Source organism: Leptonotus elevatus, chromosome 16, assembly GCF_054856555.1.
Source record: "Leptonotus elevatus isolate MCC_2025b chromosome 16, RoL_Lele_1.0, whole genome shotgun sequence".
NCBI lineage: Eukaryota > Metazoa > Chordata > Actinopteri > Syngnathiformes > Syngnathidae > Leptonotus > Leptonotus elevatus.
The window spans coordinates 4,278,451-4,293,002 of NC_141254.1; the positions used below are offsets into that span (position 1 = coordinate 4,278,451).

Sequence of the window (14,552 nt, forward strand, 5' to 3'; positions counted from 1 at the left end):
CAACAATGACAGGTCAATGTTAAATCTAATGAAGAACAGTCTTGTTGTAGACCAAGAGAGACTAACACTGGAGAAGAAGAAGACAGAACAACTACAGTCTGAGCTGAAAGTGCGGCAAGATCACTTAATGACTAATATGCAATCTCTAGAAACAGTGAAGGCCACTCTCCAGGAGGTGAATGAGAAGAAACTTGAAATTATTTACAAAAAAGCACTCCAATTGGAAGCCAACAAAGATGGCATGGAGAAAATATCACTTACCTTGAAAAATATGCTTGCAGACCTTGATCAAGTGAGAGACCAAGTACCAGTTAAAAGCAAACTGCTGTTGAGTGGAAGTGTCCAGTTGGGTAGTCTGTTGTCAAGCATGGGGAAACAAAAAGAAGAATTTGAGAAGGACAAGGAGAAGATGGAACAACTACATTCTGAGCTGAAAGTGGGGCAAGATCACTTAATGGCTAACATGCAATCACTAGAAACAGTGAAGGCCACTCTTCAGGAGGTGAATGAGAAGAAACTTGAAAACATTTACAAAAAAGCACTCCAATTGGAAGCCAACAAAGATGGCATGGAAAAAATATCACTTACCTTGAAAAATATGCTTGCAGACCTTGATCAGTTTACCGACCAAGTACCATTTAAAAGCCAACTGCTCTTGAAAAGAAGTATCCAGTTGGGTAGTCTGTTGTCAAGCATGGGAAAACAAAAAGAAGAACTTGACAGTAACAGACAAGATGTTGATGCTGCTACAGGCAGAATCAACAATGACAGGGCAATGTTAAATCTAATGAAGAACAGTCTTGTTGTAGACCAAGAGAGACTAACACTGGAGAAGAAGAAGACAGAACAACTACAGTCTGAGCTGAAAGTGCGGCAAGATCACTTAATGACTAATATGCAATCTCTAGAAACAGTGAAGGCCACTCTCCAGGAGGTGAATGAGAAGAAACTTGAAAACATTTACAAAAAAGCACTCCAATTGGAAGCCAACAAAGATGGCATGGAGAAAATATCACTTACCTTGAAAAATATGCTTGCAGACCTTGATCAAGTGAGAGACCAAGTACCAGTTAAAAGCAAACTGCTGTTGAGTGGAAGTAGCCAGTTGGGTAGTCTGTTGTCAAGCATGGTGAAACAAAAAGAAGAACTTGACGTGAACAGACAAGATGTTGATGCGGCTACAGTCAGAATCAACAAAGAGAAGACAATGTTAAATCTAATGAAGAACAGCCTTGTTGTAGACCAAGAAAGACTAACACTGGAGAAGGAGAAGATGGAACAACTACATTCTGAGCTGAAAGTGCAGCGAGATCACTTTATCACTAACATGCAATCTCTAGAAACAGTGAAGGCCACTCTCCAGGATGTGAATGAGAAGAAAGTTAAAAGCAATTATAAAACATTACTCGATTCAGAAGCCAACAAGAAAAGTGTGCAGAAAATCACACTTGTTTTGAGGAAGATGCTTGCAGACCTTGATCAAGTGAGAGACCAAGTACCAGTTAAAAGCAAACTGCTGTTGAGTGGAAGTAGCCAGTTGGGTAGTCTGTTGTCAAGCATGGTGAAACAAAAAGAAGAACTTGACGTGAACAGACAAGATGTTGATGCGGCTACAGTCAGAATCAACAAAGAAAGGACAATGTTAAATCTAATGAAGAACAGTCTTGTTGTAGACCAAAAGAGACTAACACTGGAGAAGGAGAAGACGGAACAACTGGATTCTGAGCTGAAAGTGCGGCAAGATCGCCATATGGCTAACATGCAATCGCTAGAAACAGTGAAGGCAACTCTCCAGGATGTGAATGAGAAGAAAAATAAAGGCAATTATAAAACATTACTCGATTTAGAAGCCAACAAGAAAAATGTGCAGAAAATCACACTTGTTTTGAAAAAGATGCTTGCAGATCTTGATCAAGTGAGAGACCAAGTACCAGTTAAAAGCAAACTGCTGTTGAGTGGAAGTAGCCAGTTGGGTAGTCTGTTGTCAAGCATGGGGAAACAAAAAGAAGAACTTGATAGAACCAGACAAGATATTGATGCTGCGACAGACAGAATCAACAATGAAAGGGCAATGTTAAATTCAATGAACAACAGTCTTGATGTAGACCAAGAGAGACTAACACTGGAGAAGAAGAAGACAGAACAACTACAGTCTGAGCTGAAAGTGCGGCAAGATCACTATATGGCTAACATGCAATCCCTAGAAACAGAGAAGGCCACTCTTCAGGAGGTTAATGAGAAGAAACTTAAAAACATTTACAAAAAAGCACTCCAATTGGAAGCCAACAAAGATGGCATGGAGAAAATATCACTTACCTTGAAAAATATGCTTGCAGACCTTGATCAAGTGAGAGACCAAGTACCAGTTAAAAGCAAACTGCTGTTGAGTGGAAGTAGCCAGTTGGGTAGTCTGTTGTCAAGCATGGTGAAACAAAAAGAAGAACTTGACGTGAACAGACAAGATGTTGATGCGGCTACAGTCAGAATCAACAAAGAGAAGACAATGTTAAATCTAATGAAGAACAGCCTTGTTGTAGACCAAGAAAGACTAACACTGGAGAAGGAGAAGATGGAACAACTACATTCTGAGCTGAAAGTGCGGCAAGATCACTTAATGGCTAACATGCAATCACTAGAAACAGTGAAGGCCACTCTCCAGGATGTGAATGAGAAGAAAGTTAAAAGCAATTATAAAACATTACTCGATTCAGAAGCCAACAAGAAAAGTGTGCAGAAAATCACACTTGTTTTGAGGAAGATGCTTGCAGACCTTGATCAAGTGAGAGACCAAGTACCAGTTAAAAGCAAACTGCTGTTGAGTGGAAGTGTCCAGTTGGGTAGTCTGTTGTCAAGCATGGGGAAACAAAAAGAAGAATTTGAGAAGGACAAGGAGAAGATGGAACAACTACATTCTGAGCTGAAAGTGGGGCAAGATCACTTAATGGCTAACATGCAATCACTAGAAACAGTGAAGGCCACTCTTCAGGAGGTGAATGAGAAGAAACTTGAAAACATTTACAAAAAAGCACTCCAATTGGAAGCCAACAAAGATGGCATGGAGAAAATATCACTTACCTTGAAAAATATGATTGCAGACCTTGATCAAGTGAGAGACCAAGTACCAGTTAAAAGCAAACTGCTGTTGAGTGGAAGTAGCCAGTTGGGTAGTCTGTTGTCAAGCATGGGGAAACAAAAAGAAGAACTTGACGTGAACATACAAGATGTTGATGCGGCTACAGTCAGAATCAACAAAGAGAAGACAATGTTAAATCTAATGAAGAACAGTCTTGTTGTAGACCAAGATAGACTAACACTGGAGAAGGAGAAGATGGAACAACTACATTCTGAGCTGAAAGTGCAGCAAGTTCACTTTATGACAAACATGCAATCTCTAGAAACAGTGAAGGCCACTCTCCAAGAGGTGAATGAGAAGAAACTTGAAAACATTTACAAAAATGCACTCCAATTGGAAGCCAACAAAGATGGCATGGAGAAATTATCACTTACCTTGAAAAATATGCTTGCAGACCTTGATCAAGTGAGAGACCAAGTACCAGTTAAAAGCAAACTGCTGTTGAGTGGAAGTAGCCAGTTGGGTAGTCTGTTGTCAAGCATGGTGAAACAAAAAGAAGAACTTGACGTGAACAGACAAGATGTTGATGCGGCTACAGTCAGAATCAACAAAGAAAGGACAATGTTAAATCTAATGAAGAACAGTCTTGTTGTAGACCAAAAGAGACTAACACTGGAGAAGGAGAAGATGGAACAACTACATTCTGAGCTGAAAGTGCAGCGAGATCACTTTATCACTAACATGCAATCTCTAGAAACAGTGAAGGCCACTCTCCAGGATGTGAATGAGAAGAAAGTTAAAAGCAATTATAAAACATTACTCGATTCAGAAGCCAACAAGAAAAGTGTGCAGAAAATCACACTTGTTTTGAGGAAGATGCTTGCAGACCTTGATCAAGTGAGAGACCAAGTACCAGTTAAAAGCAAACTGCTGTTGAGTGGAAGTGTCCAGTTGGGTAGTCTGTTGTCAAGCATGGTGAAACAAAAAGAAGAACTTGACGTGAACAGACAAGATGTTGATGCGGCTACAGTCAGAATCAACAAAGAAAGGACAATGTTAAATCTAATGAAGAACAGTCTTGTTGTAGACCAAAAGAGACTAACACTGGAGAAGGAGAAGACGGAACAACTGGATTCTGAGCTGAAAGTGCGGCAAGATCGCCATATGGCTAACATGCAATCGCTAGAAACAGTGAAGGCAACTCTCCAGGATGTGAATGAGAAGAAAAATAAAGGCAATTATAAAACATTACTCGATTTAGAAGCCAACAAGAAAAATGTGCAGAAAATCACACTTGTTTTGAAAAAGATGCTTGCAGATCTTGATCAAGTGAGAGACCAAGTACCAGTTAAAAGCAAACTGCTGTTGAGTGGAAGTAGCCAGTTGGGTAGTCTGTTGTCAAGCATGGGGAAACAAAAAGAAGAACTTGATAGAACCAGACAAGATATTGATGCTGCGACAGACAGAATCAACAATGAGAGGGCAATGTTAAATTCAATGAACAACAGTCTTGATGTAGACCAAGAGAGACTAACACTGGAGAAGAAGAAGACAGAACAACTACAGTCTGAGCTGAAAGTGCGGCAAGATCACTATATGGCTAACATGCAATCCCTAGAAACAGAGAAGGCCACTCTTCAGGAGGTTAATGAGAAGAAACTTAAAAACATTTACAAAAAAGCACTCCAATTGGAAGCCAACAAAGATGGCATGGAGAAAATATCACTTACCTTGAAAAATATGCTTGCAGACCTTGATCAAGTGAGAGACCAAGTACCAGTTAAAAGCAAACTGCTGTTGAGTGGAAGTAGCCAGTTGGGTAGTCTGTTGTCAAGCATGGTGAAACAAAAAGAAGAACTTGACGTGAACAGACAAGATGTTGATGCGGCTACAGTCAGAATCAACAAAGAGAAGACAATGTTAAATCTAATGAAGAACAGCCTTGTTGTAGACCAAGAAAGACTAACACTGGAGAAGGAGAAGATGGAACAACTACATTCTGAGCTGAAAGTGCGGCAAGATCACTTAATGGCTAACATGCAATCACTAGAAACAGTGAAGGCCACTCTCCAGGATGTGAATGAGAAGAAAGTTAAAAGCAATTATAAAACATTACTCGATTCAGAAGCCAACAAGAAAAGTGTGCAGAAAATCACACTTGTTTTGAGGAAGATGCTTGCAGACCTTGATCAAGTGAGAGACCAAGTACCAGTTAAAAGCAAACTGCTGTTGAGTGGAAGTGTCCAGTTGGGTAGTCTGTTGTCAAGCATGGGGAAACAAAAAGAAGAATTTGAGAAGGACAAGGAGAAGATGGAACAACTACATTCTGAGCTGAAAGTGGGGCAAGATCACTTAATGGCTAACATGCAATCACTAGAAACAGTGAAGGCCACTCTTCAGGAGGTGAATGAGAAGAAACTTGAAAACATTTACAAAAAAGCACTCCAATTGGAAGCCAACAAAGATGGCATGGAGAAAATATCACTTACCTTGAAAAATATGATTGCAGACCTTGATCAAGTGAGAGACCAAGTACCAGTTAAAAGCAAACTGCTGTTGAGTGGAAGTAGCCAGTTGGGTAGTCTGTTGTCAAGCATGGGGAAACAAAAAGAAGAACTTGACGTGAACATACAAGATGTTGATGCGGCTACAGTCAGAATCAACAAAGAGAAGACAATGTTAAATCTAATGAAGAACAGTCTTGTTGTAGACCAAGATAGACTAACACTGGAGAAGGAGAAGATGGAACAACTACATTCTGAGCTGAAAGTGCAGCAAGTTCACTTTATGACAAACATGCAATCTCTAGAAACAGTGAAGGCCACTCTCCAAGAGGTGAATGAGAAGAAACTTGAAAACATTTACAAAAATGCACTCCAATTGGAAGCCAACAAAGATGGCATGGAGAAATTATCACTTACCTTGAAAAATATGCTTGCAGACCTTGATCAAGTGAGAGACCAAGTACCAGTTAAAAGCAAACTGCTGTTGAGTGGAAGTAGCCAGTTGGGTAGTCTGTTGTCAAGCATGGTGAAACAAAAAGAAGAACTTGACGTGAACAGACAAGATGTTGATGCGGCTACAGTCAGAATCAACAAAGAAAGGACAATGTTAAATCTAATGAAGAACAGTCTTGTTGTAGACCAAAAGAGACTAACACTGGAGAAGGAGAAGACGGAACAACTGGATTCTGAGCTGAAAGTGCGGCAAGATCGCCATATGGCTAACATGCAATCGCTAGAAACAGTGAAGGCAACTCTCCAGGATGTGAATGAGAAGAAAAATAAAGGCAATTATAAAACATTACTCGATTTAGAAGCCAACAAGAAAAATGTGCAGAAAATCACACTTGTTTTGAAAAAGATGCTTGCAGATCTTGATCAAGTGAGAGACCAAGTACCAGTTAAAAGCAAACTGCTGTTGAGTGGAAGTAGCCAGTTGGGTAGTCTGTTGTCAAGCATGGGGAAACAAAAAGAAGAACTTGATAGAACCAGACAAGATATTGATGCTGCGACAGACAGAATCAACAATGAGAGGGCAATGTTAAATTCAATGAACAACAGTCTTGATGTAGACCAAGAGAGACTAACACTGGAGAAGAAGAAGACAGAACAACTACAGTCTGAGCTGAAAGTGCGGCAAGATCACTATATGGCTAACATGCAATCCCTAGAAACAGAGAAGGCCACTCTTCAGGAGGTTAATGAGAAGAAACTTAAAAACATTTACAAAAAAGCACTCCAATTGGAAGCCAACAAAGATGGCATGGAGAAAATATCACTTACCTTGAAAAATATGCTTGCAGACCTTGATCAAGTGAGAGACCAAGTACCAGTTAAAAGCAAACTGCTGTTGAGTGGAAGTAGCCAGTTGGGTAGTCTGTTGTCAAGCATGGTGAAACAAAAAGAAGAACTTGACGTGAACAGACAAGATGTTGATGCGGCTACAGTCAGAATCAACAAAGAGAAGACAATGTTAAATCTAATGAAGAACAGCCTTGTTGTAGACCAAGAAAGACTAACACTGGAGAAGGAGAAGATGGAACAACTACATTCTGAGCTGAAAGTGCGGCAAGATCACTTAATGGCTAACATGCAATCACTAGAAACAGTGAAGGCCACTCTCCAGGATGTGAATGAGAAGAAAGTTAAAAGCAATTATAAAACATTACTCGATTCAGAAGCCAACAAGAAAAGTGTGCAGAAAATCACACTTGTTTTGAGGAAGATGCTTGCAGACCTTGATCAAGTGAGAGACCAAGTACCAGTTAAAAGCAAACTGCTGTTGAGTGGAAGTGTCCAGTTGGGTAGTCTGTTGTCAAGCATGGGGAAACAAAAAGAAGAATTTGACAGTAACAGACAAGATGTTGATGCTGCTACAGGCAGAATCTACAATGACAGGGCAATGTTAAATCTAATGAAGAACAGTCTTGTTGTAGACCAAGAGAGACTAACACTGGAGAAGAAGAAGACAGAACAACTACAGTCTGAGCTGAAAGTGCGGCAAGATCACTTAATGACTAATATGCAATCTCTAGAAACAGTGAAGGCCACTCTCCAGGATGTGAATGAGAAGAAAGTTAAAGGCAATTATAAAACATTACTCGATTCAGAAGCCAACAAGAAAAGTGTGCAAAAAATCACACTTGTTTTGAAGAAGATGCTTGCAGACCTTGATCAAGTGAGAGACCAAGTACCAGTTAAAAGCAAACTGCTGTTGAGTGGAAGTGTCCAGTTGGGTAGTCTGTTGTCAAGCATGGTGAAACAAAAAGAAGAACTTGAGAAGGACAAAGGGAAGATGGAACAACTACATTCTGAGCTGAAAGTGCGGCAAAATCACTTAATGGCTAACATGCAATCACTAGAAACAGTGAAGGCCACTCTCCAGGATGTGAATGAGAAGAAACTTGAAAACATTTACAAAAAAGCACTCCAATTGGAAGCCAACAAAGATGGCATGGAGAAAATATCACTTACCTTGAAAAATATGCTTGCAGACCTTGATCAAGTGAGAGACCAAGTACCAGTTAAAAGCAAACTGCTGTTGAGTGGAAGTAGCCAGTTGGGTAGTCTGTTGTCAAGCATGGTGAAACAAAAAGAAGAACTTGACGTGAACAGACAAGATGTTGATGCGGCTACAGTCAGAATCAACAAAGAGAAGACAATGTTAAATCTAATGAAGAACAGCCTTGTTGTAGACCAAGAAAGACTAACACTGGAGAAGGAGAAGATGGAACAACTACATTCTGAGCTGAAAGTGCAGCGAGATCACTTTATCACTAACATGCAATCTCTAGAAACAGTGAAGGCCACTCTCCAGGATGTGAATGAGAAGAAAGTTAAAAGCAATTATAAAACATTACTCGATTCAGAAGCCAACAAGAAAAGTGTGCAGAAAATCACACTTGTTTTGAGGAAGATGCTTGCAGACCTTGATCAAGTGAGAGACCAAGTACCAGTTAAAAGCAAACTGCTGTTGAGTGGAAGTAGCCAGTTGGGTAGTCTGTTGTCAAGCATGGTGAAACAAAAAGAAGAACTTGACGTGAACAGACAAGATGTTGATGCGGCTACAGTCAGAATCAACAAAGAAAGGACAATGTTAAATCTAATGAAGAACAGTCTTGTTGTAGACCAAAAGAGACTAACACTGGAGAAGGAGAAGACGGAACAACTGGATTCTGAGCTGAAAGTGCGGCAAGATCGCCATATGGCTAACATGCAATCGCTAGAAACAGTGAAGGCAACTCTCCAGGATGTGAATGAGAAGAAAAATAAAGGCAATTATAAAACATTACTCGATTTAGAAGCCAACAAGAAAAATGTGCAGAAAATCACACTTGTTTTGAAAAAGATGCTTGCAGATCTTGATCAAGTGAGAGACCAAGTACCAGTTAAAAGCAAACTGCTGTTGAGTGGAAGTAGCCAGTTGGGTAGTCTGTTGTCAAGCATGGGGAAACAAAAAGAAGAACTTGATAGAACCAGACAAGATATTGATGCTGCGACAGACAGAATCAACAATGAAAGGGCAATGTTAAATTCAATGAACAACAGTCTTGATGTAGACCAAGAGAGACTAACACTGGAGAAGAAGAAGACAGAACAACTACAGTCTGAGCTGAAAGTGCGGCAAGATCACTATATGGCTAACATGCAATCCCTAGAAACAGAGAAGGCCACTCTTCAGGAGGTTAATGAGAAGAAACTTAAAAACATTTACAAAAAAGCACTCCAATTGGAAGCCAACAAAGATGGCATGGAGAAAATATCACTTACCTTGAAAAATATGCTTGCAGACCTTGATCAAGTGAGAGACCAAGTACCAGTTAAAAGCAAACTGCTGTTGAGTGGAAGTAGCCAGTTGGGTAGTCTGTTGTCAAGCATGGTGAAACAAAAAGAAGAACTTGACGTGAACAGACAAGATGTTGATGCGGCTACAGTCAGAATCAACAAAGAGAAGACAATGTTAAATCTAATGAAGAACAGCCTTGTTGTAGACCAAGAAAGACTAACACTGGAGAAGGAGAAGATGGAACAACTACATTCTGAGCTGAAAGTGCGGCAAGATCACTTAATGGCTAACATGCAATCACTAGAAACAGTGAAGGCCACTCTCCAGGATGTGAATGAGAAGAAAGTTAAAAGCAATTATAAAACATTACTCGATTCAGAAGCCAACAAGAAAAGTGTGCAGAAAATCACACTTGTTTTGAGGAAGATGCTTGCAGACCTTGATCAAGTGAGAGACCAAGTACCAGTTAAAAGCAAACTGCTGTTGAGTGGAAGTGTCCAGTTGGGTAGTCTGTTGTCAAGCATGGGGAAACAAAAAGAAGAATTTGAGAAGGACAAGGAGAAGATGGAACAACTACATTCTGAGCTGAAAGTGGGGCAAGATCACTTAATGGCTAACATGCAATCACTAGAAACAGTGAAGGCCACTCTTCAGGAGGTGAATGAGAAGAAACTTGAAAACATTTACAAAAAAGCACTCCAATTGGAAGCCAACAAAGATGGCATGGAGAAAATATCACTTACCTTGAAAAATATGATTGCAGACCTTGATCAAGTGAGAGACCAAGTACCAGTTAAAAGCAAACTGCTGTTGAGTGGAAGTAGCCAGTTGGGTAGTCTGTTGTCAAGCATGGGGAAACAAAAAGAAGAACTTGACGTGAACATACAAGATGTTGATGCGGCTACAGTCAGAATCAACAAAGAGAAGACAATGTTAAATCTAATGAAGAACAGTCTTGTTGTAGACCAAGATAGACTAACACTGGAGAAGGAGAAGATGGAACAACTACATTCTGAGCTGAAAGTGCAGCAAGTTCACTTTATGACAAACATGCAATCTCTAGAAACAGTGAAGGCCACTCTCCAAGAGGTGAATGAGAAGAAACTTGAAAACATTTACAAAAATGCACTCCAATTGGAAGCCAACAAAGATGGCATGGAGAAATTATCACTTACCTTGAAAAATATGCTTGCAGACCTTGATCAAGTGAGAGACCAAGTACCAGTTAAAAGCAAACTGCTGTTGAGTGGAAGTAGCCAGTTGGGTAGTCTGTTGTCAAGCATGGTGAAACAAAAAGAAGAACTTGACGTGAACAGACAAGATGTTGATGCGGCTACAGTCAGAATCAACAAAGAAAGGACAATGTTAAATCTAATGAAGAACAGTCTTGTTGTAGACCAAAAGAGACTAACACTGGAGAAGGAGAAGATGGAACAACTACATTCTGAGCTGAAAGTGCAGCGAGATCACTTTATCACTAACATGCAATCTCTAGAAACAGTGAAGGCCACTCTCCAGGATGTGAATGAGAAGAAAGTTAAAAGCAATTATAAAACATTACTCGATTCAGAAGCCAACAAGAAAAGTGTGCAGAAAATCACACTTGTTTTGAGGAAGATGCTTGCAGACCTTGATCAAGTGAGAGACCAAGTACCAGTTAAAAGCAAACTGCTGTTGAGTGGAAGTGTCCAGTTGGGTAGTCTGTTGTCAAGCATGGTGAAACAAAAAGAAGAACTTGACGTGAACAGACAAGATGTTGATGCGGCTACAGTCAGAATCAACAAAGAAAGGACAATGTTAAATCTAATGAAGAACAGTCTTGTTGTAGACCAAAAGAGACTAACACTGGAGAAGGAGAAGACGGAACAACTGGATTCTGAGCTGAAAGTGCGGCAAGATCGCCATATGGCTAACATGCAATCGCTAGAAACAGTGAAGGCAACTCTCCAGGATGTGAATGAGAAGAAAAATAAAGGCAATTATAAAACATTACTCGATTTAGAAGCCAACAAGAAAAATGTGCAGAAAATCACACTTGTTTTGAAAAAGATGCTTGCAGATCTTGATCAAGTGAGAGACCAAGTACCAGTTAAAAGCAAACTGCTGTTGAGTGGAAGTAGCCAGTTGGGTAGTCTGTTGTCAAGCATGGGGAAACAAAAAGAAGAACTTGATAGAACCAGACAAGATATTGATGCTGCGACAGACAGAATCAACAATGAGAGGGCAATGTTAAATTCAATGAACAACAGTCTTGATGTAGACCAAGAGAGACTAACACTGGAGAAGAAGAAGACAGAACAACTACAGTCTGAGCTGAAAGTGCGGCAAGATCACTATATGGCTAACATGCAATCCCTAGAAACAGAGAAGGCCACTCTTCAGGAGGTTAATGAGAAGAAACTTAAAAACATTTACAAAAAAGCACTCCAATTGGAAGCCAACAAAGATGGCATGGAGAAAATATCACTTACCTTGAAAAATATGCTTGCAGACCTTGATCAAGTGAGAGACCAAGTACCAGTTAAAAGCAAACTGCTGTTGAGTGGAAGTAGCCAGTTGGGTAGTCTGTTGTCAAGCATGGTGAAACAAAAAGAAGAACTTGACGTGAACAGACAAGATGTTGATGCGGCTACAGTCAGAATCAACAAAGAGAAGACAATGTTAAATCTAATGAAGAACAGCCTTGTTGTAGACCAAGAAAGACTAACACTGGAGAAGGAGAAGATGGAACAACTACATTCTGAGCTGAAAGTGCGGCAAGATCACTTAATGGCTAACATGCAATCACTAGAAACAGTGAAGGCCACTCTCCAGGATGTGAATGAGAAGAAAGTTAAAAGCAATTATAAAACATTACTCGATTCAGAAGCCAACAAGAAAAGTGTGCAGAAAATCACACTTGTTTTGAGGAAGATGCTTGCAGACCTTGATCAAGTGAGAGACCAAGTACCAGTTAAAAGCAAACTGCTGTTGAGTGGAAGTGTCCAGTTGGGTAGTCTGTTGTCAAGCATGGGGAAACAAAAAGAAGAATTTGAGAAGGACAAGGAGAAGATGGAACAACTACATTCTGAGCTGAAAGTGGGGCAAGATCACTTAATGGCTAACATGCAATCACTAGAAACAGTGAAGGCCACTCTTCAGGAGGTGAATGAGAAGAAACTTGAAAACATTTACAAAAAAGCACTCCAATTGGAAGCCAACAAAGATGGCATGGAGAAAATATCACTTACCTTGAAAAATATGATTGCAGACCTTGATCAAGTGAGAGACCAAGTACCAGTTAAAAGCAAACTGCTGTTGAGTGGAAGTAGCCAGTTGGGTAGTCTGTTGTCAAGCATGGGGAAACAAAAAGAAGAACTTGACGTGAACATACAAGATGTTGATGCGGCTACAGTCAGAATCAACAAAGAGAAGACAATGTTAAATCTAATGAAGAACAGTCTTGTTGTAGACCAAGATAGACTAACACTGGAGAAGGAGAAGATGGAACAACTACATTCTGAGCTGAAAGTGCAGCAAGTTCACTTTATGACAAACATGCAATCTCTAGAAACAGTGAAGGCCACTCTCCAAGAGGTGAATGAGAAGAAACTTGAAAACATTTACAAAAATGCACTCCAATTGGAAGCCAACAAAGATGGCATGGAGAAATTATCACTTACCTTGAAAAATATGCTTGCAGACCTTGATCAAGTGAGAGACCAAGTACCAGTTAAAAGCAAACTGCTGTTGAGTGGAAGTAGCCAGTTGGGTAGTCTGTTGTCAAGCATGGTGAAACAAAAAGAAGAACTTGACGTGAACAGACAAGATGTTGATGCGGCTACAGTCAGAATCAACAAAGAAAGGACAATGTTAAATCTAATGAAGAACAGTCTTGTTGTAGACCAAAAGAGACTAACACTGGAGAAGGAGAAGACGGAACAACTGGATTCTGAGCTGAAAGTGCGGCAAGATCGCCATATGGCTAACATGCAATCGCTAGAAACAGTGAAGGCAACTCTCCAGGATGTGAATGAGAAGAAAAATAAAGGCAATTATAAAACATTACTCGATTTAGAAGCCAACAAGAAAAATGTGCAGAAAATCACACTTGTTTTGAAAAAGATGCTTGCAGATCTTGATCAAGTGAGAGACCAAGTACCAGTTAAAAGCAAACTGCTGTTGAGTGGAAGTAGCCAGTTGGGTAGTCTGTTGTCAAGCATGGGGAAACAAAAAGAAGAACTTGATAGAACCAGACAAGATATTGATGCTGCGACAGACAGAATCAACAATGAGAGGGCAATGTTAAATTCAATGAACAACAGTCTTGATGTAGACCAAGAGAGACTAACACTGGAGAAGAAGAAGACAGAACAACTACAGTCTGAGCTGAAAGTGCGGCAAGATCACTATATGGCTAACATGCAATCCCTAGAAACAGAGAAGGCCACTCTTCAGGAGGTTAATGAGAAGAAACTTAAAAACATTTACAAAAAAGCACTCCAATTGGAAGCCAACAAAGATGGCATGGAGAAAATATCACTTACCTTGAAAAATATGCTTGCAGACCTTGATCAAGTGAGAGACCAAGTACCAGTTAAAAGCAAACTGCTGTTGAGTGGAAGTAGCCAGTTGGGTAGTCTGTTGTCAAGCATGGTGAAACAAAAAGAAGAACTTGACGTGAACAGACAAGATGTTGATGCGGCTACAGTCAGAATCAACAAAGAGAAGACAATGTTAAATCTAATGAAGAACAGCCTTGTTGTAGACCAAGAAAGACTAACACTGGAGAAGGAGAAGATGGAACAACTACATTCTGAGCTGAAAGTGCGGCAAGATCACTTAATGGCTAACATGCAATCACTAGAAACAGTGAAGGCCACTCTCCAGGATGTGAATGAGAAGAAAGTTAAAAGCAATTATAAAACATTACTCGATTCAGAAGCCAACAAGAAAAGTGTGCAGAAAATCACACTTGTTTTGAGGAAGATGCTTGCAGACCTTGATCAAGTGAGAGACCAAGTACCAGTTAAAAGCAAACTGCTGTTGAGTGGAAGTGTCCAGTTGGGTAGTCTGTTGTCAAGCATGGGGAAACAAAAAGAAGAATTTGACAGTAACAGACAAGATGTTGATGCTGCTACAGGCAGAATCTACAATGACAGGGCAATGTTAAATCTAATGAAGAACAGTCTTGTTGTAGACCAAGAGAGAC

At 40.0% G+C, this 14,552-nt stretch overlaps 1 protein-coding gene across 1 annotated transcript in view; it reads left to right on the plus strand.

Annotated features, from left to right (window-relative positions):
• LOC147160409 (uncharacterized) overlaps window positions 1-14,552 on the plus strand; it is a 66,442-nt gene that overhangs the window by 44,536 nt on the left and 7,354 nt on the right. Inside the window, exons 26-34 of the mRNA XM_086057571.1 lie at window positions 77-943; window positions 1,064-1,141; window positions 2,606-3,508; window positions 5,066-5,995; window positions 6,149-6,982; window positions 7,982-8,176; window positions 8,636-9,484; window positions 11,123-11,902; window positions 12,095-13,144. Coding sequence (XP_085913697.1) covers window positions 77-943; window positions 1,064-1,141; window positions 2,606-3,508; window positions 5,066-5,995; window positions 6,149-6,982; window positions 7,982-8,176; window positions 8,636-9,484; window positions 11,123-11,902; window positions 12,095-13,144 — 6,486 coding nt within the window. The remainder of the gene's footprint in view (window positions 1-76; window positions 944-1,063; window positions 1,142-2,605; window positions 3,509-5,065; window positions 5,996-6,148; window positions 6,983-7,981; window positions 8,177-8,635; window positions 9,485-11,122; window positions 11,903-12,094; window positions 13,145-14,552) is intronic.